Source organism: Prunus persica, chromosome G1 (genome assembly GCF_000346465.2).
Source record: "Prunus persica cultivar Lovell chromosome G1, Prunus_persica_NCBIv2, whole genome shotgun sequence".
In the NCBI taxonomy this organism is placed as follows: Eukaryota; Viridiplantae; Streptophyta; class Magnoliopsida; order Rosales; family Rosaceae; genus Prunus; species Prunus persica.
The window spans coordinates 31,825,047-31,849,266 of record NC_034009.1 but is presented as its reverse complement, the minus strand read 5'-3'; the positions used below and the strand labels follow the sequence as shown (position 1 = coordinate 31,849,266).

The following is a 24,220-nucleotide window of genomic DNA, read 5'->3' as shown; positions in this document are numbered from 1 at the left end:
TACCAAAAAAACCTGAAAACAAACTTGCCACTAGAAACAACAAAACCAAAATTCATTGGAAATGAAACGGAAGAAACAAGGAGAAGAAAAAAAAAAAAGGGGGGGGGGGGGGTGGATACAGAAAAAGGGAGGGATTGAGAGAGAGGAGGAAGATGCTAAAATATGAAAACTATGAGAGAATATTTGTTTGTGAGAATTTTATGTGTATTCTTCTCCTTGTAGGATGTCATATTTATAATACAATGAAACCTGAATGGGCACGTAAATAATAAATTCCTAAATCTATTTGCAGTAGGAAATCAGGAATTAAAGTAAATCAATTACAATTATAATAGGAATTCTTGGTGTGTAAGGAAAGTAAGTCAATATCCACAAGTCACGCCAACACTCCCCCTCACGTTGGTGCATAAATGTCGCCAATGCCCAACTGATCTAGTGAATTGTGGAATGCTTTACTGGAAATTGCCTTTGTCAAAATATCCGCTAATTGATCCTCGGATTTCACAAAAGGAAATTGAAACACTTTAGCCTCAAGCTTTTGTTTGATGAAGTGTCGATCCACCTCAACATGTTTAGTACGATCATGCTGAACCGGATTCTGTGCAATGGCTATAGCAGCCTTGTTGTCACAAAAGAGATTCATTGTGGATGTAGGTTTATACCCAAGTTCAGTAAGCAACTTTCTTAACCAAAGAAGTTCACAAATCCCTTTAGTCATGCCTCTGAACTCGGCTTCTGCACTGGATAAAGCTACTACATTCTGTTTCTTGCTTCTCCATGTCACCAAATTACCTCCCACGAATGTGAAGTAACCCGATGTAGATTTTCTATCTGTTACATTACCTGCCCAATCTGCATCTGAATAACCATCAATATTTAGATGACCATGCTTTGAGAACATAAGTCCTTTTCCAGGTGCAAACTTCAAATATCTAAGTATCCGAAGAACTGCATTCATATGATCTTCACTTGGAGAGTGCATAAATTGACTGACAACGCTCACCGCATAAGCAATGTCTGGTCGAGTATGTGACAAATAGATCAATCTTCCCACTAACCTTTGGTATCTTTCTTTGTTAGTTGGAACTTGATCCGAATATTCTCCAAGATGATGATTCTGAACATTAGGAGTGTCCGCAGGTTTGCAATCTAGCATTCCTGTGTCTGTCAACAAGTCCAGGACATATTTCCTTTGAGAGAGAAATATGCCTTGCTGTGATCGAGCCACCTCAATTTCCAAGAAATACTTGAGTCCACCTAGATCCTTCATCTCAAACTCTGTAGCCAGATAGTCTTGTAGCTGTGATATTTCCTGTTTATCATTTCCAGTAATAATCATATCATCAACATAGATTATTAACGATGTTACCTTCCCTTTTCGATGTTTCAAGAACAGAGTATGATCTGAGTTACACTGTTTAAAACCATTGTTCTTCATTGCCATGGTGAACCGTCCAAACCATACACGTGGTGATTGTTTCAATCCATACAATGCTTTTCGTAACCTGCAAACTGTTACAGTCTGAGAAGTATTATATCCAGGAGGAATGTCCATGTACACCTCCTCCATGAGTTCGCCATATAGAAAAGCATTCTTTACATCAAACTGGTGTAGTGGCTAATCCAAATTAGCTGCAAGGGACAATAAGACTCTGACGGTGTTTAACTTTGCAACTGGAGCAAAGGTTTCTTCATAGTCTATACCATAGGTCTGTGTGTACCCTTTTGCCACAAGTCTTGCCTTGTATCGCTCGATAGATCCATCTGCATTGTGTTTTATAGTAAACACCCATCTACATCCGATAGTTTTTTTTCTTCGTGGTATAGTCTCCAATGTCCAAGTTTGATTTTTCTCAAGAGCTTTCATCTCCTCTTTTATAGCTTGGACTCACTTAGGATCTTTCAATGCTTCAGAGACCTTGGTTGGAATATGAATAGCAGACAACTGATGCACAAAAGCCTTGAGTGGTTCAGACAGTTTCTCAGTGGATACATGATTTGCAATTGGATACTTGGATGTCTTGCCAATATCAGGTGAATAACGGTTTGGTGGCTTCCCACGATTTTGCCTGAAAGGTAATTGATATCCAATAGTTTTATCATCTAAATGTACAAGTCTAGTAGGAGTAGTTACCTCAAGGATATTCTCAGGAGATTGGTCTGTTGGTACTGTTGAGTTAGAGAGGGGGTCTTTATCTTGTTGTTCTGTATTGCCTGTAGGTGTAAAACTCGGATCAGAAATATCTTCGCATAGATCAGGTGGGTCAGGCAATTGATCGCTATGAATGAGCGATGGGTCGCTTTTCGACAGAGAGTAATCTTGTGCTCCAGACTCGGGATGATCAATCATTTCTGTATAGAGAAGAATTTCTTTGTTTTCCAAGTTGCTCCAATTCTGCTCTTCACTTTGTATCTCCCCCTGAAGCGTAGAATTGGATGATGGGTCATGGAAGAACAGCTCAGATTCCAGAAAGGTCACATCCAAAGTGACATAGGTTCGTTGAGTAGGAGGGTGATAACAGCGGTAACCTTTTTGATGAGTGGCATAACCCACAAAAACACAACGTAGCGCATAGGGATCAAGTTTGCTACGTTGATTTTTGTGGAGATGAACAAAAGCCACACATCCAAATATTCGGGGTGTGAGTATCAAAATAGAGGGCAGAGGTCTGTGGTTTGCAAGCACCTGTAAGGGAGTTTTAAAGGTCAATACACCAGAAGGCATGCGGTTGATCATGTGAACTGCGGTGACAATAGCATCATCCCAGTGATGGCGAGGAACATGAGCGCCAATCAGAAGTGCTCGGGCGGTTTCAAGAAGATGTTGATTCTTTCGTTCAGCAACACCATTTTGCTGCGGTGTCTGAGGACAAGTCGTCTCATGGATAATTCCATGTTGTTGGAAGTAAGTCTGAAAGTCATGATTGACAAATTCTCCACCATTGTCTGAGCGAAGAATCTGGATTTGAGCATTAAACTGAGTTTGCATCTGTTTATGGAATGACTGAAAACGGAAAAACACTTCGTTTTTATTCTTCAACAAATAAAGCAATGTCATCCGTGTACAATCATCGATGAATGTGACAAACCATCGAACACCAGAAGGAGCAGTGATAGGCGAAGGTCCCCAGACATTAGAGTGAATTAAGGTAAATGGAGTAGTACACTTGTTCGTACTCAACGGGTAGGGCACACGGTGACTCTTGGCCAAAATACAAGTATCACATGTGAAGTCGGAGTCCTTGAAACCTAAGAATAAATCTGGTATAAGATGCTTCATATAACTAAAAGACGGATGTCCCAATCGACGGTGCCACAACCAGATTTTCTTTTGTTTGCTATCAAAGGGATGTGTCACACTGTTAGCCACGCCGTGACTGAAGTCATCGAGATAATATAGCCCCCCTCTCTGAGTACCACGACCAAGAATCTCCTTAGTGTGAATATCCTGAAGCAAATAAAAACTCGGGTAAATGAGTACACAACAATTCAATTGTTTAGTAAGCTGACTAACTGATAATAATTTAGTGGATAAAGATGGAACAAGTAAAGTATTAGACAGTGTGAGAGAGGATGAAAGTGCAACAGTGCCAGCCCCTGTCACAGGATAAGTAACACCATTGGCATTTGCAATACAGGTTCGTCGAGGTTGTGTAGTATTCAGAAAATTATCAGGATCAAACGTCATATGATCAGTTGCACCGGAATCAATTATCCAGCTCCTGGAATCAATCTTATTGGAAGTATGGAATCCATAACCAGTACCATTACTGGTCATATTGCATTGTCCTCGATCTGTAAAAGTAGCCCACCAATCGGGGTAGCCATGTAATTTAAAACAAGTCTCACAAGTGTGTCTCGGATCACCACAATATGCGCAATCTGGTCCATGTGTCGGGGTCGTTAGTCGAGAAGTCATAATCTGTGCAGCGGAAGATGCATAGGATACAGGTTGAGTAGGAATTTGGATCGGAATCTGAGCCTGAGTCGGGGCCGAAGTCGGAGTCGAAATCGGTATCGGGGTCTGAATCAGAGACAAATTCGGGGTCGGGGTCGTCTTCGGAGTCAGGGTCGGGGTCGTCATCATCATAGTCGGGGTCGGAGTCGGGGTCGGGGTCGTCAAAAGAGGATCCTGATTCTGGATCGGGTTCGGGGTCAAAGTCTGCATCTGTAGGAGCTGAGCCATCTGGGCACTCAACTCAACAATGGTTGGTTGAGAATGAGAGAAGGAGTTGGTGGTGCTACCTCCATGAGGGTTGAAAAAATCATCAACCCCCATAGCGGCGGCGGGGGTTTGAAACTAGAGTCAGCAATTCCAAGATCGCCGCTCTGATACCATGCTAAAATATGAAAACTATGAGAGAATATTTGTTTGTGAAAATTTGCTGTGTATTCTTCTCCTTGTAGGATGTCATATTTATAATATAATGAAACCTGAATGGGCAAGTAAATAATAAATTCCTAAATCTATTTGCAGTAGGAAATCAAGAATTAAAGTAAATCAATTACAATTATAATAGGAATTCTTGGTGTGTAAGGAAAGTAAGTCAATATCCACAAGTCACGCCAACAGAAGATACGGACGAGATGAGGAGTTAGGGGAGGAGAGGCAGATGCCACCTCTCCCCCTCCTCTCCACCCTCCACCCTTACGGGGTGCTGAAGGGTGGGGGGCTAGAGTTTTTGGCTTGTGAGAGGAGAAGAGAGGAATGCTTTAGTTAATTCTATACAATTGGATAGATTAGCTAGTTGCAATGCTTTAGTTAATTTAGAAATGAATTATTGTGGCGATACGTATCTGTGTTTTTCTAGTTCTCTTAATTAAGTGCATTATTTGTGTTCCAAAATGAATCGCATGCGCATGTGTGGAGTTGGTAGACTAGAAACAAAGAACTCCATAATTTATTTCGGAACAAGTTGTAGTTATTAAATCATATCTTTGGTATATCTGCTATATTGAAACGAAGATCAGATGGATGATGGATCTTCCACTTAGAAAATGCCTGAGAGAATGATGTTCCCACTGTCCCACTAGAAACCATGGCCTCACCACTTTGTTCATATATCCAAACTGCCCAATCATATACCATCATCATATTCATATGGTTCGATCACTTTCTTTTCTTTTTCTTTTTTTTAAAAATAATTTTGATGCACTTTGATTTCTGGGTTGCACTAAACATTGGGAAAGTTGGATTAAAAATATAGGGCACGTGATACATGGGTGCATGGGGGTTAGCTAGCATACAAGTTACAAGTTATAACACCGCGGTCCCTGGTGGGGAGCATGAGCATCATATATTGATATCTGCAATTCATTTTGTATCAGCATATATATATATATATATATATATATATATTATTAGATTAATCATACTGCTTGATGGACCAAAACAAACCTTCATTCATTTATATAAAATTCTCGCGAAAGCGAAAAGGATGCCTCAAACAGCTTTTCACAAACCAACTTTCACTGTACATTCATCCGCCGAGTTATACAACCAAAATAATTAAGTGCTTGTTTATGCATATAACTCAAATTTTGAAGCTTCTTGATTTGGTGCTACCTTTACATAGAAAACCATCGGCGGAGGATACTTGTAACTGGCTTGAAATTTTGTCTAATCTTTCTGATAGAAAAAAGCTGTGGTATCCTTTCAATGTTCGCAAAACCCCAACTTCAGCTGTAAATATTGCCTTCACAGGCCTGTGGTCTGACAATTTTGATATACCTCTACCATATTCATGTTGCTTCAATCCTTTTCCGCACCAAATTATCCGATCACACCTAAAAGACACCAAGAATTAATTAATAATCATGAATTTAATTAGTGACTTGCAGATTAATTATATCTAATAATTAATTGAGTACTGAAAATTACCATGCAGGAGCGCGCCTCTTTTCACCTCTGTTTCCAGGACGACATCCATAGTATACATTAGAATTTGGACAATATTTGTAAGTGGGAGCAAATTGAATCGCCCCTTCATGCCAACCTTCAAGTACTTGACCCTCTTTCAGCTCCATCATCAACTTCATTAATAATCCCAATCAAAATTAATTATTCATGTCAAATCTTGGGTGTGAGATTTATTAAGTAAATTAGCATTAATATTGTAATTAAGTAATTGTTTGACTACCTGATCGTGTTTTAGTAAGGCATTCCATTCTCTCCTCTCCACTAATGATCGCGTCGTTGCTTCTGGAAGGGCAATTCTATAATTCAAATCTCCCAGGAAAATTACTCGACTGCAATATTAATATTGAACCACGCATAATTAGTTGCCTAGTTGAGAATATATATATATATATAAGTAGCAATATTAACTTACATATTAAGTCAACTTGTTTAAAATAAAAACCCAAATTTTAAGGACAATATAGACAGTTTACTGTTTAATTAAGACTTAGGGTTTGGCTGCTCTTAATTTGTCACGACAAATTCAAAGTTGAAAAGAAGCAATAATGGTGCTTAAGCTTAGTTGTACATTCTTGTCTTATTTTCTTGTACCTACGTTGATTCAGGAGACTAATTTTACATATATGTATAAACAAACTAACCGCACATAACGAATTTGTTTGGACCGTTTCAAAAGTTTAGCAAACATACTCGTGATCTAGGATCTTTCGTGGCAAATCAAGCAAAGGGCCTCTAGGAAAACTTGTTCGGGACAATATATCGGCGACGTTAGAATTTCTCAGTTTCTCATCTCCTTCTCTGCTTCCTGAAGCTAGATGAGTGCACACAAAGCAGAAACTTGTTTCATGCAACCGAAATCTGACTGAGACAGAACCCTGCAAGCACACCAGAGGAAAATTATTATTAATGAAGACAAACTAAGATTTAAGTATTGTAATATTGAATCAATGTATCGGATCATAATCTACTTTACTGATTTCTCAAGTAAAGTAGTTATATGCCAGAACTTGAACTTGAATATCACCATGAATGAAGTACGTGTATATATAAATTTACGTACCTTATTTCCAAGGCATCCCATGATGCCACAGCCAACGCAAGAGACATTTGGATGCCGAATAAAGGGACGAATATTACTTCGAACCCAAACTGATATTAATATCCCCACCATTTGCTTACTTATGATACAGTGGAATTCCCGTGGATTATTGCTGCTTTCGATAATATTTGGGTTTCCATCATGATCATGTTTGTCGTGCTTCAAATTGTCTTGGGAGTAGTAGTGTGTTTTCTTGTTCAAAGCTTCTCTGATCAAGGAATTCCATTTCATGCAGATGCTACTATTCTCAGACCCCAGAACATTGGAGGCTTTCAAAGGAACAATTTCTTGAAACCTGAACACATTGAAAATCTTCTTAACATAACAACTAATTGTGTTTCTCTCTCTCTCTCTCTATATATATATATATCCAACTTTGGAATCATGAAATTTCGTACGTACCCGAAAACATAGATGTCACAGGATGTGTCAATCCAATCCTTGATGTTCATATCTTGTTGTGGTTCCACCCCACCAACATTCCATGTACTAACAAAAACCCTTCATGAAGAGAAAACCAAATTATACGAATGAGATAAGAATATATATTAATTAATAAGAAACGTACAAATTTAAGTATTCATGGTGAACCTGGGGAAAGAAATATCGAATTGGTAATTACATACTTGTACTTGTGTGTGTTTGTGTCCTTGTGATGATTGAAGATGGTGGACGTAGAGTTGGAAGACGGTTGATCAAAACTTGGTGCTTCCAGCACTAATCCATCCGGACCGTCGTTGCCTGGAAAATCTGTCACAAAGTTGTTGCTTCCCAATGGCTTTCGTAGAATCTTGTTTGCCACTAGTCTTGGCCACATCACCTAATTAAGGAAAACAAACCTGTGTTAATTATCTTTGTATATATGTGCAGGTGGATGAGGAAATTAATCAACCCGGCGCCTAAGAGATAGAGAGTAGGAGGTGCTCACTTCTCCTTGCTTTCTTGCCATGTATAGAGAGAGAGAGAGAGAGAGAGAGAGAGAGAGAGAGAGAGAGAGATGCAAAAGAGAGAGAGAGAGAGGAAGGCTAGTTTTAAATTGAAGTAGTAGATGGGAGGACAAGATCGAATTGGACAAGAGAGGTGCTACGGAGGGTAGAAGGTCGGATAGAGAACGCCAAAACAGATAAAAAGAAAATACAGAGATAATCATGCATGCTGTGAGACCACTGCAAGTTGGGCTGGAGGAGTTGCTCTTAACTAAAGCGACGTGGATGGTTTCAAGGGTAGAGAATGCAACAACCGATAAAAAGAAGGCTACATTGCTTGTCGACAAACATATAATATATACATATATATATATATGATATATCTAAGAGCTAGTTATAGCTTTGTCTTGGGGAGAGAGAGAGAGAGAGAGAGAGAGAGAGAGAGAGAGAGAGAGAGAGAGAGAGATTAATGAGAAAACATGGGTCTCTGCAGGCATAAATATTTCTGTTTCGTAAGGCATGGATATCTTATGTTTTACATAATTGTTTAAGCCATGGTGCATGCAAGTGGAGGGTGGTCCAATATTGCCGATATACATATTGGAAAACAGATGAGTAACAGAAAATTAACTCTCTCTTTTTTTTTATCTGACTATCCAAATGTCCACATCGTGGACACCCTTATGCCTTTAATTAATCCCCACTATCCCTCTATTTCCCGATCACAGCAGCTAGCTAGTATTTTATTTTCTATTTTTCATCTCTACCCGCAGAAAGCTTACGTAATAACCTTGAAAAAGAGATAATTTGTTGCTAATAATGGAATTCTCCATGTCAACTTTGCCCCAATTTTGGAATATCTTCCAATTATAAATCTCTCTCACAGGTCAACGTACGTGCGAGGGTATTTGGTGAAGCAGCCGACTGATATGGTTTGGCCTAGCTAGAAAACTTAAGCCTTTGACAAGACACAGTATATATTGACTGCTGAAGTGGATGCCTAGCTTATTAGCTAGTAGGCTTGGAGAGCAAGGCACTAGAAAACTTAAGCCTTTGATTGACAAGACACTAGATGAAAAAACTTAGTGGCTCCTAAGTTTGCACAGACAGTCAGATCAGATGAGGATCAATCTCATTAATGTTTGTTTCATATGAAAATGAATATATATTTCTTTCACATAAAGACACCAAAAAGGAACATCCAGAAAAGTTGCATTTAGTACTGTTGACTCTCTGGTTGATAACAAAAACATGTTTCCAAAAAGCTGTTTAAATGCATTCGGCTAGCTGGATATCATGTCATGGCCCTCTCAGACACTCGGAGCAACTTCTTTGTAGCCGCCGGCACAACTTCACCAAGTTGGTGTTTAATATAATCCATGGCGTTAAACAATCTACTGTGTGATTCTGTCGTGTAATGGATATCATTTTATAATTCCAGGCTACATGACCATGGAATAGTATCTAAACCTAACCTTGAAATTGAAAGGTTTCCAATTATATATAAACTATACTTTCCAGCGATCACACTGCAACTTGTTACAAGATTCCAAATTTTCATTCATCCGGAAAATAATAATAATCCATTTTCAAAACCGCCAATCAAATCAGAGTTTATATATTTTCAACACTAACAAACAGCACTATTTATATAGTAATTAAACCATCGTACTCAAACAATATTAATTAGTTTAATTTACCCACCACCATACATACAAATTGCAGGGTTTTGATAGGCTCAAACGACAGCCACAGGAACCAATCCAATTTCTTATATTTGGATGGGGAGCCCGACGTTACCAATGAAACTGTCATCTTTCTATATTTTAAATTTGTTTTTGTTTGTGTTCTTGTAGATTCGCGACTTCGTATTAATTAATACGATCTCCTAATGATAAAAATTTTAATTATTAGCACAGGTCCTAATAATTGTTATGATATATTGATGGTGAGAGATTTGGGCATTTGGGGAACAACAAGCAAGTCGCCGTCGCCCAGATCCAAGTTAATCTCTCTGATGCTGGCTTAGCTTAGCTGAGCTCCATCTCAGTTCGAAATTAAAATTTGCGAATTACATGCGTGCCTCTAGTACAATATTACTAGGGAATCTGAGGGCGGTTTGGTATTCTACCATTAAAATTTAACTCAAAAATCATGATTTTTTTTTTAATGTGAGTTTTTAAATACTAATTTTAATATCTAAAAACTTGTTTAGTATTGAATTCCAAACTATTTTTAAGATCTAAATAAAATTGAAATTCAAATCAGAAAATCTTAAACTCTAGATTTCCAAATTGAAATTAATAAAAGAAAAGCAGAGAGAGAGAGAGAGAGAGAGAGAGAGAGAGAGAGAGAGAGAGAGAGAGGGAGTGATAGATAGACGGGAGAGGGGGGGAGAGAGAGAGAAACTACAAAACCTATGTTTTTTGTTTTACAATTGGGTCTTTTTTAATTATTTTTGAGTTGGGCTTTTGAAAAATAGGCTTTAACAAATGCGAATTATGGTTTATAGACTCAAAAAATTATTTTTGAGTTAAAAAAAAAGATCCAAGTAGAATACCAAACGGCCTCAAATTTTTTCAATTTAAAACTTCCTTGGAAACTAAAAATAAATGCAATTCCAAATTAATGAGAGAGAGATATATATATATATTTTTTAAAAACATAAAAAGAAAAAAGGAAAGCTTGTGTTCTTCGGCTTTTGGTGGACTTATTTCAATCTTGTTTTCCTTTGATAAATTTATTGTCTCAGATATGGGATTGCTTTGGCTGTCCCTCATCTTGTGAGGTTGTGATTTGGTCATGGTAGATCCACTGCTCATTGGTGTGTTGAGCTCTTGGAATAACACGCTCTCTATGTCATGTCCTGAAAGAAGATTAGCAGTGGTTGGTTTTCCTTTTGTAGGCATTGTTTTAGTTTGTTCAATAAAGTCAAGAAACTCTACGAATTTTATGTGTTTTTTTCTCTTATGATTCCAGAAACTTCATTGAGTTTGTTAGGTGTTCTTAGTCTCTCTCATGCCAGTTCGCGACTAGTTTTTGTTGTTAATTAGACTAGATTCGGGGAAATTATGGCAATTGAGAGGAGTTATAGAAAATTTATTTTTTATAGTGATTCTCTCTAGATCGTTTCAGCTTATCCATGACTGCCATATTGTTATTGGGATGACTCCCTTTACTATGTGTCATTTGTACTATTATTCCTATTAATCTAATAAAATTCTATCCCTTTTTATAATTAAAAAAATACTTGAAAACCAAATTAATTATTTCTTAATTTCTTAATCCTTAAATTGCAAAAAACACTTACTTGTAATGAGAATAACACTGTTTTGTTATTTCCAACCAATAAAATAATGACACGTGAAAAAATTATCTTATATATCATTACGTTATTTGTTGAGAATAGCAAAAAATACTATTGGTTTTGTATTACATGAGAGTTTCTCTCCTTAAATTGGCGGATTGACTCAAGGCAAAACTCTTCACTATTATATAGCTAGTAGCTCCCCCTTCCATGTGGGATGGTGAATTTGACACATGTTATTTTGGCAATCACATCACTGTATCACTATCGTCTGCAACTTACTGGGTTGTTGTGGCAATAAAAGCGTGTCGTCCCAAGAACAAGGTGAAGGTCACGAGCTGTTTGACACAACGATGCATGTTGTGCTCATGGATCTTTTTCCTAAATTTAAAATGCATATGCAATGCAACAATAATGAAAATGATGCGGGTCAGATCAGATTGCTTAATTCAATCCATGTCAAATGACTGTTAGAGCCGACATATCCTATATATATATATAGGCATCAACTGGGGTTAGAGGAATCTAATCAAACAGTTGGTTGGTTTCTGAATTTGCAGGACAGACAGTCCATAATAAATTATGTACACAAATTCCTGAAAACAAGACATTCAAGTTTTTATAATATGTGATTCATTCAAAGACGCAATGCGCATGGTATTGGATAGACGGCATATAAAGAGTAGTTACGCAATTAGTGCACAAAGTACATATATATAAATATATTAAGATTAACAAGAAGGAAGATTAAGATCCAATTTAACAAACATGTTCATGAAGTAGTGATGGTCAAATTTAATATCTTAAAGAATGCTTGTAACTTTTGCAACTTTTGCAACTTGAAAGGGGGAAGGAAAAGACCTTGCAAATTAAAAAAGAATGCCGCAGACTGAAGATTATTGGTTCCTGTTAAGCAAAAGATTGTAACTTAAGTGATGACGTAGTGTCGGTTAGCTAACCTTGAATCTTGGCTACACTAATTATAATTAAGTTAATTCACTTTCTAAAAGCATCATTGGTGATGCATATTACAGATAACAGTGGAGGGCAGAGGACCAATTATTTGTCACACTTTATCCCTTTGGTTTTCATCATCGTTAATTGGCTGCAACTCAATTATTATAAAGCTCGAGTTTGTTTTCTGATTGTGACTTTTAATCATACTAAATTCATTCAAGTTAACGTCCACGGAATCGGTGATCAGGTTTTTCATACGCTATTACTGTTCATTACAAGGATAAAAAATAAAAATAAAATGCAAGTGAGTGACATAGTGGTTCATTTTTCCTTGTCAAACACTAGGTCAAACCAGGGGGTTAAAAATATATTTAAAACGCCCAGAAAATTGTTCCTGCACGGGGTAACCAAATTGAATAGTAACAGTTCTTTCCGTCCGTCTATGTATATATCTATGTGACACACAATTATCAACTGTAGATTTGACCTTGATTTCTTTATTTTTCCAGAAAAAAGCACGTAACTGTTGTTTAGTTTCCTTTTTATAAAGGAAATTAATGGTAGACGAGTCCTTATTATTCCTGATCAAGAACCCAAAATGAATCCACACTCTAGTCTAGTCGCCAGTCATCCATGTATTTCTTTTTTGTTTTCAACTTAATTTAGGGCTGATGAGATGAGATGGATCGTGCTAAACGTCTTCATGTCCTGTCAAATACTTTCCGCTGACATGTCAATTTCTACGAAACAAATGGATTAGTTTTGTTCAGCCCACAAAATATATAATTGCAACTAGTGTTTAAAAATGTAAGTTTATTAATTTTTTGGGATTCTATTTCTAAGTTTTGTTGGTCAATCAATAGGCTACGCAATTAATCCTGGGTAGAGCATAATGGGCTAATGTAAGCCCTCAGCACTTGAAGTCCGAATGGACTGATCAAGCATATTAAAGATATATGGATATCAGATCCAGTCCAAGGGAGAGTGAAAGAAAAAAAATATTGAAAAAGTTTTATGGTAAACGAATTCTTTAATATAATGTAGATATATAAAAGGAAAAGGTCAATGGGTGCGTTGGGTAAGTTGAGTAGATTTGAGGAGAAAGTTATACATTACACATGGACAAGTTTCCTCTTTTTTTTGCCTAAGACATGGACAAGTTTTGAGTTGTGAATTCAGTTGAAAAACAAGTTTCGTCTGTATATTTCATATTTCAACTGAGCTACGTACGTACATGATCTAACATTACTTCCCCTATAATGCATTCAATTAACTAATAATCAACTTAATTAGTTAAGATCAGAAACAGAAAGAAGAAAGAATGGCATCTGTGATTATACCACCGATGCCACCTTCGGCCCGTGATGATGCTCTCCATCTCTACCGTGCCTTCAAAGGTGATCGTTCATTTCTGTTTCTTTTTTCCCTCTCTAATTTGCATGTAACGTATATATTGTTCTTCTTTAATTTGGGAATGCCATTGCTTTTGGTAAACTAATAAGCTGATGAATTCATGACAAGGATTTGGATGCGACACGGCAGCAGTGATCAATATTCTAGGGCACAGAAATGCAACACAGCGTGCTGCCATCCAAAAAGAATACCACGCCACCTACTCCGAAGACCTCAACAAGCGTTTGTCCTCCGAGCTTAGTGGAGAACTCAAGGTAACTAATTATTTTATTCCAGTATAATCAAGCATAATTTCATGATCATGGCTTAATAATTTGATGATGTGCATGCAGAGAGCAGTGATAATGTGGATGCCTGATCCGGCAACGCGGGACGCCAACATCGTACGGCATGCTTTGGAGGGAGATGTTGATCTCAAAGCTGCCACTGAAGTCATATGTTCTCGAACTCCCTCCCAGATGCGACAATTCAAACAAATCTATTTCTCCAGCTTTGACGTCGACCTTGAGGATGACCTTGCTACTAAATTATCCTCTGGAGATCACAAAAAGGTCACTTTACAATATTTTGTTTACCAAATATTTCAGTATATTACTTCTCCAAAAAAAAAAAAAAAAAAAAATTGAAACATTGCCGCGTGTGTTGCAAAGTTGCTGGTAGCATACATTAGTGTGCCACGCTACGAAGGTCCAGAATATGATCAAGCGATGGTGCAGAAGGATGCAGAACTTCTCTATAAGGCTGGGGAGAAGAAATTGGGGACGGATGAGAAGGTTTTCATCCAAATTTTCAGTGAAAGAAGCAGGGCACATTTGGTTGCTGTTGGCTCTGCTTATCAAAGTTTGTATGGTCATTCATTGGAAAAGGTACCTCTGACTCTGACTCTGTCTCTTCTTCAACCTATATATATATATATCATTTGCCTAAACTAAATCTACTTATCACTTCCACTGCAGGCAATAACCAAGGAAACATCTGGGTATTTTTTTAATGCACTTTTGACAATTTTGCAGTGTGCTGACCATCCTGGCAAGTATTTTGCAAGGGTACTTACTGTCTTAAATTCATAAGACTTTGGTGAGGTTGGAGGAAAGGAAAGTAGAAGATTAATTTAACATTATATTGATTTATACTCTGGAATTCGTTAATTGCAGGTTTTACGCAAGGCAATGAAGGGTTTGGGTACGGATGACCCAACACTGATAAGGGTAATTGTGACAAGGGCTGAGATTGATATGCAGTACATAAAGGCAGAATATCGGAATCAATATGGAAAATCATTGCATGATGCAGTTCAATCAGATACCTCTGGACATTACAAGGCCTTTCTTCTCTATCTTTTAGGCACCAACCCTTAGCTAAAATCACTCTGCCAAGTATCAGACTTCAAATTCTCTCTTTTACGCAATCTAAGAGGCTTGAAATTAATTAGACAAAGCTTGATCGGTGGATGTTAAACAAGGTCAAAAGCTATGGCCTAAGCTGCAAGTTGTTTCTTAATCTGCTTGAAATGCAGACTGTCTCCTGTCTGGCTGGTCATACTTGAATGTATAGACTAGAGCTCTGAATTTTGTTTTGCATGTGTGGTTTAGGTTAAAACTCGTGTAATAATATGTACATGAAAATTATAAGCATCATATGTTTGTGATAAAATTAACCAGTCTACATAGGCTACCCCTCTCCCCTGTTTTTTCCTTTGCCATTTTTACCTTTGGGGCATCTAGCACATAGTCCTGAACCAATGCTGCCTGCCTAATTATGCAGTAGTTTTCTGGTATAGTTGGCCTTCTCGATTGGTTTAGCTAGTTAAATAATTAGGCATAGCATATATATATATATATATATATATATATATTTTTACTAGCGATGGATATGTATATTCCAAAATTTGAACCTAAACGATTGTCAATCATTTGCTTCCTCAAATAGTTGAATTCCTTGAAAAATGGCATGCCACATTAACCAAACAAGGAGCCACCCCAAACTTAGTGATCATGATCATTGGTGAACGGCAGCTTTAAATACAATCCCATTACTTGATTAAATTTTGCATATCTGACATAATTATCTTTCCCTAGTATTTCTCTTCATTTAATCTATACTGCTCTTAATTTCCCTCCCCTTTTGAAACTGTCTCTTATTTATTATATCCTAATTAACCCCCATCTCCTAGAAAAGCCATGGTTAGCAACTCTGCCATGGCTTGCCTTTATGAAAAAAACGTAGCTTCACGCCTTCATCTGGTATCGGTGTTTTGCATTTCTTTGGTCGTTTCCGGCTTTGCAGAGCTTCAGAGGTTTCAACACGCAACAAAAGATGATGGGTCGCTTAGCTTTTTGGTGGTTGGAGATTGGGGCAGAAGAGGGTTCTATAACCAATCCGCAGTTGCTTTACAGGTCCTTGATTAATTGACTTTTATGATCTATATATGTTTCTGTTGTTTTTACGACTAATTAATTATATCTATTGACATGCAAGACAGATGGGAAGGATTGGAGAGCAATTAGATATAGATTTTGTTGTATCCACCGGAGATAATTTCTACGGTGATGGATTAAGGGATGTAAACGATCCAGCATTTTTGGAGTCCTTCAAGGACATTTACACAGCAACTAGCTTGCAAAAACAGTGGTATAGTGGTAAGTTTATTAACAAAATCCCCCTCATTCTCTGTAATTTTATCACATTTGTATCAATTAAAGATTTATGCATATATGGATCGTATTTGTGCAGTTTTAGGAAACCATGACTATAGGGGTGATACTGAGGCACAATTAAGCCCTGCCCTCCGAAAGATTGATAGCCGATGGCTTTGCCAGAGATCCTTTATTCTTAATACAGGTAAAATCCCATTTTTTTATATTTTTTATTTTACTTGTAGCTCGAGGTTGTGTGTTCGAATTCCCTTCTTCATATTGCTCGTATATAAATAAATAAAAGACTGAAAATCAACCACCTTGATGAATTTTTACTTTCATAATTATATGTTCTTATTTAATTTTGCATACAAATTTGGTAGGAATTGCGGAGTTCTTTTTCGTGGACACCACTCCATTTGTGAACAAATACTTGGTTGACAAAGAACATAATTATGATTGGCGAGCAGTATCACCCCGTGGGACTTACGTCGCTAACCTTCTGCAGGTAACTACTACTATTACCCTGCTACATGTAACATGTAACATGGGTTTTTATTCATTTATTTATGAAACACAACAAGATCACAAAATTTTGACGATGATTATGTTGATCACTGTAACAAAGGATTTGAAAGTGGCATTGAACAAGTCAACAGCAAAGTGGAAGATAGTCGTTGGTCACCATGCGATCAGAAGTGTTGGACATCACGGCGACACTCCGGAGCTCATAAGTCTCCTCTTACCAATACTTAAGGTAATAATTTGCCCATCATTATTATATATTCGTTAATCAAAAGGCTCCGGAGATATATCAAATTATGATTAGGGTATGATTTTATTGTGATGACTTTCAGGCTCACAATGTTGATATGTACATGAATGGACATGACCACTGTTTGGAGCACATCAGTAGCCTCGACAGGTAGAACAACAAGAACCCTAATTAAATTAATTAGTAGATTATTAATTTCTTGAAGGAAACATGTGTCTGTATATTAATGATGGACCTAAGCCAATTTTAATTACTTGATGAATTGCAGTCCTATTCAGTATTTAACAAGCGGGGCAGGTTCAAAAGCATGGAGAGGAGATGTTAAGAGTTATAAAAACAATCGAGCCATGAAGTTCTTCTATGATGGCCAAGGTTTCATGTCTGTGAAACTGACCGGATCGGATGCTAAGATTGCATTCTATGATGTTTTAGGCAGGCTTTTGCACACCTGGAAGATGTCCAAGCCGCTTCACTCTACCATGTAATTATGAAGTGTGCTCGCCTCCCCATGGCAGAGAGGCCAACAAACAATCAGCAAAGGAAAATTACAACACAGCTAGTTGATCAGTTTTGTAAATTAATTTAGTAGTTGGGGATACGTTCTCTGTGTACATGTCATTATTGATTTCTAGGCTTCATGTACGTACGGGTTCTCTAGCTATATATGTTAATAACACAATATTTTATTCTTCTCTGATCGGTCCACATGATTTCCAAGTAGTCCTTGATTTTACTTACATCCCCAGAGAACAGCAGCCTCATATTCATATCATAGTTATTGATTTTGTCAAGTGCATGTGTTCTTTAAAAATAAAATAAAAAAGGAAATAATTCATTCTGATTCATTTGCTAATTAAGCGGGTATGATTCTGTGTCGGGGAGTCGGGGACCTTGGGTATGGAATAATGGAACATGTGGTTGTTCTCAAATTTATTTTGATGGGCAATGGCAGAGCTAAAAATTCCATTAAGGAGGGTCAATTTTAAATAACTTTACAATTATACTAAAGTTTATTTTTTTAAGAAAATATATTTACGAATTCATTATAATGATTAAATTTTAATATCACAAATTTAATATCTTAGTAAGCACAACTTAAATTCTAGCAACCTAAAAATAATAATGAAAGAGTATCAAAAGTTGGTTTTAGATAAAATGAGAAAATCAAATAAAATCCATGACGCACACATATAAATGACATATGAAGACATGCAAATAAATATAGATCTGTTCATTGTAGACGATTTACATTTACGAGAAAGGTCAACAGTAAGTATAGTTATAAAACAACTTGAATAACATAGATAAATATAAGGTTTTCAAAATGTTGAGAAGGGTCAAGTGACCCTTGTGGGCCTTCATTGGCTTCACCAATAGCATGGTGGAATTATGAGAGTCCTGCAAGGAAATTTCGAGCTTGTTAAACTATATGATTTTCTTGGAAATCGATCGGGATCGAGTGGAATGTATGTATGTATATATATATAATATATAATAATATAATTGTGATATTATATATTGTGTCTCGGTGTCTGATCTCCAATTGCGTTTCGGCGTAGGATCTCCATCACTATCCTTTTTACAATTTCCTTATGTTCAGAATAAGTCACAAAGACTCTTTGGGTTCTATGTGTAGTTTTCACCTCTCCTTGTGAGAGCTTTTCATCTCTCATTTGCGAGAGTTTTATTTGTATTGTTATGACTTGATGGCGCACCAGATTGTTTTAATTTTGATGTTAGACCGTTCCGTTATCATAATGGCCCTTTGTGGCTAGTTTGTATTAGGCATTTGTGGTTAGTGACTTTTTTAACTGAATTATGAATGCAATTCTAGAATTTCTAAATCAAAAAAGAAAAAAAAAAAAGAACTAAATTCACTTTCATATAATAATCCAAAATAAACCCATATAGGTGATATATAGATATAGGTCCACTCTGAGACAGGTAACTACTGGACCGGGGTGGTAGTTTGAAGCAATCTATTTAAAAACACTAAAATGAAAGGCATGCAGCTAACCATGACACTTTTTATATATATATATATAGTGATTACTGAACAGACAAATGCATGTGATAAAAGGTATTCTTTCGGGGGCGGTTTTTCCATCAGTTGAGTTGAGATAGACTACCCCTGCCACAGTGCGTTATTAGTGGATAAATTTCTTGTCGATTTGTGTATAATTAATCGTAAACGTCATGTGTGGCCTCGCGAACCCCATGCTCCATTATTCATTTTGATAGCCTTAGCCTTGCGATTCCATTTTGCCCTTTTGATATATGTAACTATTGTCACCCTATCCAATCCATTGAGTGCTCAAATCACACGCATCCATATCTTTTTGTTTAATCTATATGTTTGTATGCAACCCAACTCAACCATATAAAAAAGACAGGGGGTTGCCTTGCTTTGCTTTGGAGAGACCCTCCATACCATTTTAATCTTCTTCTGTTTCCATTTCTCTACTCTTCCCTTGTTCTTAATTAGCTAAGCCAGCTAGCTAGCTATGGAAATGAAGACCAGGACTATTGCAAGTGTTTTGATCTCTGTTCTAGTTGTGTGCAGCTTGTCTTGTGCAGCAGAGCTACTACGACGATTCCAGCACGCACCCAAAGCCGATGGATCTCTTAGCTTTTTGGTTCTTGGAGATTGGGGAAGAAGAGGAGCCTTCAATCAATCTCAAGTTGCTCTTCAGGTACTTCCCTTCCATCTAACACTTGATTGTTTTCCTTTCCTCCTCTTCTTAAATAATCTTCTAATTCTTTTGCTCCTCCGTTTGGGGAATAATTCCGTTTATATTCTTTATACTCGCTATCTATCCAGTCTAGATGGTTCCGTTCTTGGTCATATAGTTGCGCATGCATGATGTAGGAATGGCCCATTTCCAAAAAGCTAGGACAACTTTTTTATGTCGTGGCCCAGATTTGACTATTATCAATTTGGCTCTGAGACGGAAATCCATTACAAAGAGACTGAACTGAACACCATTATTTGTCTGCTTTACATCCAATCAGCTTCTGACACATTATACAATTGTATTATTGGAGTATGTACAGCTCAGAGCGGATATTCCTTTTTCTTGCACTACGTCTACATGTACACGGAAATGATTGGTTTCTGGAAAATAATGCTTTATATTACTTTAGGTAGGCCAATAAATAATGCTTTATTTCAAATGGGTTGTTCACCTACTAAACTTCAATCATCTGGTACTGGTAGGTATGAATTGCAACTTGAAATTTCATCAAGAAAAAGATTTCACCTTTACCATGTATAATTGCATAGTTTTTCCCCATGGGGTCAAGTTTAGTAAAAAAGAGTATTGATTTGCATATTAGTGGTATCAAATTCAACCTTTCACACATTAATGATATATGTGTGAGAAATCTCATTTCCTTTAGTTTTAGGCTATCACTAGTATTCAAAAAATAACATAATTTTTTGGTTTGAAGTTTTGTAAGTATAACGGAAAATATTAACTAACCTTCGTCCATGCATTCAAATTTGTAGATGGGAATAATTGGTGAGAAGTTGGATATTGATTTTGTAATATCCACGGGGGATAATTTTTACGATAATGGATTGACGGGCATCGACGATCCAAATTTCGAAGACTCATTTACCAAAATCTACACAGCACCGAGCCTGCAGAAGCAATGGTACAATGGTACATATCCCAATTCCCAAACTCTTAGACAATTAAATCCACACTAGTTTTAAAAGCAATATATATATATATATAATAATGTTTTTTGTATTGCAGTTCTGGGTAATCATGATTATAGAGGTGATGTTGAAGCACAACTGAGTCCTGTTCTCAGAGAATTGGATGCCAAATGGCTTTGCTTGAGATCCTTCATAGTTGATACCGGTAAGGCTAAAGTTTACATCTCAAAATATTTATGTTCTAATCTAAACAGAGAAAACCAAATTGTTTTCTTCAGGAAATAGTTTTATTAATCATATTATTGTTATTTTTCTATATTTGCAGAAATTGCAGAGCTTTTCTTTGTGGATACAACTCCCTTTGTTGATAAATATTTCACTCATCCAGAGGACGCTGTCTATGACTGGAGTGGCATATTACCCCGAAATCATTACTTATCAAATCTCCTCAACGTATACTTCATTTCTTCTCAAATTCAAAATTTTCCGAACTAATTTAATTAGAATACAAGCTAGAATTAATAATTTTGGTTTTGGTTTTGGTTTTGGCAAAGGATTTGGATTCAGCATTAAAAGAATCTACTGCAAAGTGGAAGATCGTCATTGGCCACCACACGATTAGAAGCGCTGGATATCATGGTGAAACAAAGGAGCTTGTAACACAGCTTCTCCCAATTCTTCTGGTACTTCATTTCATACTAAAAACTAGAACAAGAAAAAACACCCACCTTTTCCACCTTTTCCTTTTTGTTTTTTTTTTTAATCAACGATGATCATGCATGCATGTCTTAAACTTTCAGGAGAATAATGTTGATCTTTACATGAATGGGCACGACCATTGCTTAGAACATATAAGTAGTCCCGACAGGTACTAGAATTCAATTAATCTTTTATTTAATTTATTATTAGCCACTGCATTTTTGCTTTTGTTTTTGTGGGAAAATAACAATAATTTTACATGCAGCCCACTTCAGTTTGTAACAAGTGGTGGTGGGTCAAAGGCATGGAAGGGTGAAGCTAGTCTGTACAATCCAAGCGAAATGAAATTGTATTACGATGGGCAGGGTTTCATGTCAGTGCAAATCACTGAAAGACAAGTGGATATTGCCTTCTATGATATTTTTGGCAATGTCCTGCATAAATGGGCCACGTCAAACCAGCTTTACCCTACCATCACCATGTAACGCAGACCAGGACGAGGACGAGGACGGGGACAAGGAGGAGGAGAGCGTCGACTCGACATGCACCTGCATTGGCCATGTCTAAGATTAATTCCTGTCAAATTATTAAGTAATGCTAAGCGCTAATTAGCCTACTACAACATAAATTGTTGAATTATAAGTGCTTGAGTTGATTTCAGGATTAAGAGTTTTTGTTTTCTGCTTATTTGTATTTCTTTATACTTAGTCCAGGTGTCATAGCTTGATTGGTTAGATAGTGAATGGCTGAGATTGCTTTGATGAAATGCATCCAGCTGGTACTGTGCATAACGGTTATTTCTCCTCACACTAAGAGTGAGTTGTAGTACAAAAAAAATCTAAGCTAATGAGAATGTTCTCTCTGCTACACGTATAGCAGAGCAGTTTTGGATTTCTTCAAGTTTTCTTAAATTCTCTTCTCTCTTCTCACAAAATTTCATACACAGATCAATTTTCTCTAACATGGCCTCAGAGCCAGGTTGGATTATCTAAAGCTGGGCGTTGTTCTGTGAAGAAAATCGATCGAGGTGAGCTCATTCTAAGCTCACGAAGTTGATTGAGCTCGATCAAGGGTCGAATCTGAAAACATCTTGTTTCCAGGTGAATCTGAAATTCGTAATGGCTGGATCTGGAAGTTCAGAGGCTAGAATCCCCATTTTCTCAGGTGAGAACTATGAATTTTGGAGGATTAAGATGGTAACCATATTCAGATCATATGGTTTATGGGGTTTGGTAGATAAGGGGTTTTTAATCCCAGATTCAAAGACGAAGAAGGAATCTGAGGATGGTTCAGAAGAAGAAGTTGATGAGAAAACAGCTGCTATTCTCATGAAGGATGCGAAGGCCTTGGGTATCATTCAAAATGCTGTTTCTGATCAGATTTTTCCCAGAATTGCAAATGCTGACTCTACATAGATGGCTTGGAATCTGCTGTACTCAGAATATCATGGTGGAGAGCATGTTAGATCGGTAAAGCTTCAAAACCTTAGACGTGAATTTGAATACACTAGGATGCGTGATAGTGAAACCTTATCTGAATATCTTACTAGACTAACTGAATTGATTAACCAAATGAAAACATTTGGTGAAGTTCTGTCAAATGAGAGGCAGCTTCAGAAGGTGTTAATTAGTCTAAGTAAGAAGTATGACCCTATATGCATTGTGATTGAAAACACAAAGACACTAGAAACTGTGGATTTGCAGGACGTAACTGCCATTTTGAAGAGTCAGGAGCAAAGGCTTGAAATGCATAGTGTTGATACAGCTGAGAAGGCATTTGCCTCATTCACTGTGAATTCAAAGGGTCAGAACAAAAATGCTTCTCAGTCTGGTTCATCTAAGTCACAGAGAAGCTGGAACTCTAAAGGGAAGTCATGGGAGGCAAAAGACAAGTCACAGCAGAATAATTATTCTGCACAGAACCACACTTCAACACAGTTCTCAAATCAGGAAAACACAAAGCCTCAATGCAAGGTGTGTTCAAAGCATCACTTTGGTGAGTGCAGGTATAAGGGAAAACCAAAATGCTATAACTGTGACAGATTTGGACATCTTGCTAGAGACTGTACAGTGAGCAAAAATGTGCAGAAGGCTAATTGTGTAAATCAAATGGAGGTTACAGGAAACCTGTTTTATGCCAATTGCTCAACCACTGAGATCAAAACCAATGAATGGTATATTGATAGTGGCTGCAGCAATCACATGACAGGAAATTTAGAATTGCTGGTTGATGTGAGAACTAATGTAGCTGGGAGAGTACAAATGCCAACTGGTGCACTAGTGAGTGTAGCTGGTATTGGCTCACTGAGTATTGATACAGCAAAGGGCAGGAAATACATCAGAGAAGTAATGTATCTGCCAGGATTGAAAGAAAATCCGCTAAGTGTTGGGCAGATGGATGAACATGGGTACTGTCTGGTGTTTGGAGAAGGGATGTGCAGGGTATTTGATAGCCCATCCATGGATTATCTCATCATAAAGGTGCAAATGAAGAGTAACAAATGTTATCCTGTCTCTTTTCTAGCTGAAAAACAGTTACTAATGAAGACTAGTTGTAAAACCCCGACCCCAAATTTAACCCTTATTTAATTATTTAATTATTTAAGGGTATTTTAGTCGTATTTTTAACCGAAGAGAGTTTGGGACCGCGACTTGTATTTTTGGATAGGTCGTACTGAGACGAGTTCATAGACACGTAGTGGGCTCGAATTGGAGTTGTAACGAGAGAGATATGATCAAAAGAAGTCCAGTGGCATAATCGTAAATATTTCGAAATGGGATTTTTTTTATAAAATCTGGTTTCTCTCTCTCTCTCTCTCTCTCTC

General features: G+C 37.1%; 4 protein-coding genes across 4 annotated transcripts; 3 read left to right on the top strand and 1 right to left on the bottom strand.

Annotated features, from left to right (window-relative positions):
- On the bottom strand, window positions 5,383-8,309 carry LOC18790241 (type IV inositol polyphosphate 5-phosphatase 9). The gene is made up of 8 exons (XM_020554624.1): window positions 7,948-8,309; window positions 7,646-7,839; window positions 7,422-7,520; window positions 6,981-7,314; window positions 6,611-6,795; window positions 6,141-6,249; window positions 5,882-6,033; window positions 5,383-5,787 (listed from the first exon to the last, which is right to left on the bottom strand). The coding sequence occupies exons 1-8, from the start codon at window positions 8,167-8,169 to the stop codon at window positions 5,535-5,537; spliced, it is 1,548 nt and encodes a 515-aa protein (XP_020410213.1). The 5' UTR covers window positions 8,170-8,309; the 3' UTR covers window positions 5,383-5,534.
- Window positions 13,531-14,980, top strand: LOC109946575 (annexin D5). The gene is made up of 6 exons (XM_020554851.1): window positions 13,531-13,606; window positions 13,731-13,876; window positions 13,955-14,173; window positions 14,273-14,488; window positions 14,579-14,668; window positions 14,777-14,980. Exons 1-6 carry the CDS (start codon window positions 13,531-13,533, stop codon window positions 14,978-14,980), a joined length of 951 nt encoding a protein of 316 aa, XP_020410440.1.
- LOC18789066 (purple acid phosphatase 17) lies at window positions 15,803-17,681 on the top strand. The gene is made up of 7 exons (XM_007224903.2): window positions 15,803-16,018; window positions 16,105-16,261; window positions 16,356-16,463; window positions 16,642-16,766; window positions 16,887-17,015; window positions 17,116-17,183; window positions 17,302-17,681. Exons 1-7 carry the CDS (start codon window positions 15,803-15,805, stop codon window positions 17,516-17,518), a joined length of 1,020 nt encoding a protein of 339 aa, XP_007224965.2. The 3' UTR covers window positions 17,519-17,681.
- LOC18788906 (purple acid phosphatase 3) lies at window positions 19,000-22,291 on the top strand. The gene is made up of 7 exons (XM_007222514.2): window positions 19,000-19,726; window positions 20,542-20,698; window positions 20,795-20,902; window positions 21,023-21,150; window positions 21,252-21,380; window positions 21,498-21,565; window positions 21,662-22,291. Exons 1-7 carry the CDS (start codon window positions 19,538-19,540, stop codon window positions 21,879-21,881), a joined length of 999 nt encoding a protein of 332 aa, XP_007222576.1. The 5' UTR covers window positions 19,000-19,537; the 3' UTR covers window positions 21,882-22,291.